Raw genomic sequence first — 5,388 nt, 5'->3', positions numbered from 1 at the left:
TTGCTGGCAGGACTTGTGACCCCCTGGGGGACCCACGCTGGAGCAGTCTGTTCCTGAAGGACAGCACCCCGTGAAAGGGACCCACGCTGGAGCAGTTCATGAAGAACTGCAGCCCATGGGAAGGACTCACATTGGAGAAGATCGTGGCGAACTGTCTCCCATGGGAGGGACCCCACGCTGGAGCCGGGGAAGAGTGTGAGGATTCCTTTCCCTGAGGAGGAAGGAGCGGCAGGGACAATGTGTGATGAACTGACCGCAACCCCCATTCCCTGCCCCCCTGCACCGCTCCGGTGGAGGAGGTAGAGAAAATTGGGAGTGAAGTTGAGCCTGGGAAAAAGGGAGGCATGGGGGGAAGGTGTTTTTAAGATTTGGTTTTATTTCTCATTATCCTACTCTGATTTGATTGTGTCCTTATCTCGACCCACGAGCCTTTCATTATATTTTCTCTCCCCTGTCCAGCTGAGGAGGGGGAGTGATAGAGCGGCTTTGGTGGGCACCTGGCATCCAACCAGGGTTAACCCACCACACTGTTCTTCCACTAAAAGGTTTCTCCTCATCACTGGTGCTCTGAAATGCTGTACCCTTTAAATTTGATTGCAGAACTGAGTATCAAAGAACTAAACAAAAAAAGGCTCAGGTTGCCCACCAGTTAAAATTGTACATTTTACCTGTACAAAACAAAGTATCTAAAAAAATACTAGTAAACTGGGACAATGTTTTTTCCATTAAAGCTTTTGTCTGTGTAGCTTTTACATTCTTAAACATTTAATTTAGCTGTTATGTCTCCTTTTTCTTTTTTTTTTTAATTTTTTGCTGTTGGAACAACGAACTCACAAATATTTCTGCAAATATTTCAAACTTTGTTTTTGATAGATATAGTACTACTTTCCATATTCATCGAAGTCTTCAAAATACTTGCAATTACTGAAATGTATAATAACAACCATATACAGTTAAGACCTGGAAAACCTGGATATCCTGTTCCAACAATCTGACAGAATATTTCTTTTTATTCAAAGACGTGGATGGCTCTTTCCACTTTAATTTAAAAAGAAAGGACACAGAACTTAACAAAAACCCACAATGAACAGATGCTGTATTACTGCCCCTTACATCTGATTGTGACAGCTGTGGTCAACCATCCTGATTGTGTATGCTGCAGACCTACTTTAGATAAACCTAAACTCCTAAACTCCTTCAGCAACACCACGCTGGTGTCAGTAAACGGAGGCAATAGGAGAGGAAGGCAAGTTTGGATACACAAAGGGCAGGATGGAAAGTACGGAGTCCAGGTGGATATACCTAAGAGCTCTTGCAGCACATCCTAACTTACAGGTGCGCCTTTGTAATAAAGCATGTGTTACTTCTTTGGACCTAATTTAGTAATACCGTAAACCTGACTGAGCAGTAATGATGACTACAAGTAGGAACAAATGCAAAGTGAGTTTGTGAAAGACATGATAAAAAGTGACTGATGAGATAGGAGACTGTAGAGAGAAAAACCACAGAGCCAAGGTCCTGCCCTAACTTCATCAAAAAACAGCAGTAGGACTGAAAGACTACACTGGGACCCAAACTGCCTTGCAGGGACTCATCAAATTGGTTGTATCCAATTTAGCAGTAGCTTTGCTTTTCTGTAGTATATTTAGAGTTCATTTGATGTATCCTATAACTGTTCATAATAAAGTTGTCAGGTAATATGGGCCATCCCCTTATATGTCCTAGAATAGCTATTCACCCTCAGTGTGGGGAATCCCTTGGCCAGTTTCTTTAAGGACCAGCTGTACAGTGGACAGAAAACATTCCCTCAATTTGCTGCCCCTATTTGTGAGTGACAGCAGTCCTCAACTCATGTGCAACAGGGGTGCTACATATCAAAAAGGAGAGACTAGTTAAGTAGGGAAAGAGAACAGGGTATTGGTTGTATGGTAGTATGTGTGGAAATACAAGCATACAAAATACTATTAAGAGTCATAATTATTCTTACCTTGTTTTCTATGACAATTTCATATTTGAAACAAGCATGTCTTTTCACGTGACTTGTGCGAGGTGGTTGCCACGAAATTTCACAAACATGAGAAGCTTCTCTACAGTTCACAGTGACATTTAATGGAGGGGTAAGTTTTTCTACAATAATATAATCAGAAATACCATTGATTAATAATCAGCTCTCTTCACTCTGCCTTTTTATAATATAAATGTTCAAGCAAGCAACTGGTCTAAAAAGATGTAATGCAGCTTTACCAGAATTATTATATTCACCTCATATTCTGGAGCAGGACTCCCTGATTTAACACTCCAGTTGAGTATCAGCAGCAACAGTAGGTAAAATTAAAAAACACAAACCATTTGTTAGATTTTACTGAATTCAGCATATAATCTGTGCAGGTTTGGATTTTTTTTTTTTTATATACTGTGTGCATATTAAACAGACAGAATTTCTTTCTTTTTTTTTAAATTAGCAACATTCTTCCATTAAAACAAATGAAATTTTTTGCTCATACTGTTAAGGTGATTGGTTCTTTTGTATTATGTGGATGAACAGAATTACTAGATAATGATGTAAGACTAACATCTAGATAGTCCCGCTCAGGCATCCTGAGCTAGTTAATCCCAAAAGATGCCACCTTTCTTTCAAAGAATAAATATTTGACCGAAATGTTCACAGTTCTCTGACCTATGATTTCAGAATGTCTCTGCATTAATTTGTTTTTGTTCATTCCCATACTTTTGACTTTTCAGCCATCAAGGCTGGGGAAAAGGAAAAAAAAGTGTTCTGAGGAGCAGGATTATACAAATGTATGCTTTTTTCCAGGGATGTATTCTTCATTCCCTTAGCATAAAACTGCAAATAAAATTGAAAAAAAAAAATCCTTACCAATTTTGTACAGCATAATCATCTTCTCATGTGACTGAATGTTTTGTCCACTTCTAGACCCATTTACCAGGAAATAAGCTCTCTTATTTTCTATTGTCACATTTTGGAATCTACATCCTGTGTGCCTTCCACAATTATCTTTGATGTAATTCTGGCATTCTGTGAGATCTTCCTTCCTTTACATGACATATTGCATCAGTTAAATATTGACAATGTCACACGTCAGACCAGAAATCAAAATTCCCTAGATTCAAGCAGACCTACTTACCTTGAGGTCTTCCAGTACAGGAAATATTGGGTATCTCCTGAAGCAGTCCTGCCCACATGCCAAGTGCAGTTCATGAAGGAAACATTATAAATGACACATACAAAATTTTCAATGGCTGTCCCATTCATGCCTGCAAACACAGGAAGAATATCCCATGTCCACTCTGCGGAAAGACTGTATAACTGCTCAAATCATGCAGATCTCTGCAAGCTCATTTACTAATTTTTAGCCACCTGATTAGTAAATCCAACTGCATATTGTTTAGGTCTCGCTGTTAGGTGCTTACTTTAAGATAGCAATGGTTTTATTTGTGTTGAGCCATGAGGATTATCTACCATTGTTACAGATGCTGAAGACATCACTAGGGTTTAATCAACTCTTTAATCAACTCAGGCACAGTGATGTAGTGGAAGCTAATAACCAAGACAGTCACTGTGGTGTCCTTTGTTTAGATCCCCTGTTTATCTAAGGTCCAGTCTACAGTGGAATATAAATTCTACAACCATGAGCAAGGCAAGTTCTCTCTCCTGTGTTTGTCTTAAGTGCTCTGACCCTTGGTTGACTTATAAAGGATTAAGCATTTAAAATAAGCTGTCCACCACTTTCTTCTGTGTAACAGCTGGGTGGTTACAACCTAACTCTGAGACTGCTTTCTGAAGCTAGCCCCTGTAGAAGTGTCACGATTTTGAAGAGACAATGGCATATTTTTCGATCTTGAATTGAAAAAGGTTGCTATTCCATTCTAGCACTTCAGATTCAAGGATAGGGGGAATTTTGTTTGCACTGAACTTGATAGAAGCAGGCCTGAATATCCATGTCATTAGTGCAAAACCAAGATTTATTTTTTGGCCTCTACCATATCCCTTGCCAATTGGATGAGCAATGGGAGAATTCAAAAGGTCTATTTTCCTTCTGGCTCCTTTCCTCTCTTCAGTTGTAATGTGAGAAAAGGCAGTTCTTCTCCAGAAAAGAAGGAGCTCACACTCTTGTACCTAATACTTTTTCATGGCTTGTTACAGGCAGCTACTGTGCTGTATGGAGGCTTTTGGGACTACTCCACAGAATGAAGTTTCTTTCATTTGGGTGTACTACAAGTGTAGGCACATAATAAAGGTGGCTGGGTTCACAGTTTCCAGAGGGAAAGGCTGTCATCTAGGAGACCTGACCTAATATGATGTTGTGTAGCTTGGCTACAAACAGAGCTGGATGAATTAAACCCCATCCCTTAGAACACCTCGGTGGAAGCGTTCACTTCACGCTCATCACACTGGGAGTCAGCATGCGCTAGGAGAAATGTTGTCAGGAACAGGAGCTTGCAAAGGAGTCCCAAGAGTAGCAACGATCTGATTCCTTTGGAAATAAAGAGGAATTGTTCAAAAGACAACAAAGCTGTCAGAGTACTCCTGGATTTCTGGAAAACTTCCTCTCTTCCAAGAGGAAGGTTGAAACTCTTTCAAGAGCTTGGTTCAGCAGCATTTCTTTTGGCAGCAGTGTTGGCCTAAGCATCCCCTGTCCTTCCCCATCCTCCATGGCTCCTTCCTGATTCCATCCTGCCTCCCTGGCTGTGCTAGTGCCATTCCTTATGGGGCCTCATAGTGAGTAGTTCTGATGATGTGATCATCACTAAAACTAATAATGCTCCTCCCACCCCAGCAGTTTTTGTTTCTTCTTGTTTTTTCATCTGGCTTAGCATCCTTTACCACAAACAGTGGAACAAGGTCATCTGAGATGACAGTGTGGGTTAGCAACAAAGACCCAAAGGAAAGCTGTCTAAGCTATTTCTGCTGCTGCAAGAAATGTTGACCCCTATCTAGTCACTAGAGACATCTAAGCTCTCAGCACAGAGTTGCTTATATCCAACTTATGTGTAAGTTTATATATATATATGTATAACAAACCACTCCTGAGTCTCCAGTGATTATGGTACGGTACCGAGGTGATGGAGAGCTTTGCTCAGTTCTTTGGTCTGCCACAGATTCACTTTATGACCTAAGGTCAATCAAATCTGTGTACTTCACTTCCTCGTTTACAAAAGAAATAGAGGTTTTCTTCTGTCAAGAAACTGTGAAGTAAATGCAGCAGTCTGAAGTATGATCACAGGTGCTGTGCAAGGGTCTTAGGGGGATGGGCTTCGTGAAGCCTTTGGCAATGCTGCAAATCGAAAGAAAAAAGGGTTATTCTGATTTCAAATCAGATCACAACCTGGTTCACGTGTGGCCCAACAAGCAGTTGAGTTGGCTGG

At 40.6% G+C, this 5,388-nt stretch overlaps 1 protein-coding gene across 1 annotated transcript in view; it reads right to left on the bottom strand.

Moving 5' to 3' along the window:
* Positions 1-3,274, bottom strand: part of LOC103900663 (granulocyte-macrophage colony-stimulating factor receptor subunit alpha) — a 34,574-nt gene extending 31,300 nt beyond the window's left edge. Inside the window, exons 1-3 of the mRNA XM_019472618.1 lie at positions 3,147-3,274; positions 2,879-3,054; positions 1,988-2,127 (exon numbers count right to left, since the gene is read on the bottom strand). Of these exons, the coding sequence (XP_019328163.1) occupies positions 1,988-2,127; positions 2,879-3,054; positions 3,147-3,274 (444 nt within the window). The remainder of the gene's footprint in view (positions 1-1,987; positions 2,128-2,878; positions 3,055-3,146) is intronic.
* Positions 3,275-5,388: the final 2,114 nt, after the last annotated feature.

Source organism: Aptenodytes forsteri, unplaced genomic scaffold (genome assembly GCF_000699145.1).
Source record: "Aptenodytes forsteri isolate BGI_AS27 unplaced genomic scaffold, ASM69914v1 Scaffold212, whole genome shotgun sequence".
Classification (NCBI taxonomy): domain Eukaryota; kingdom Metazoa; phylum Chordata; class Aves; order Sphenisciformes; family Spheniscidae; genus Aptenodytes; species Aptenodytes forsteri.
This window is presented reverse-complemented; position numbering and strand designations above follow the sequence as displayed.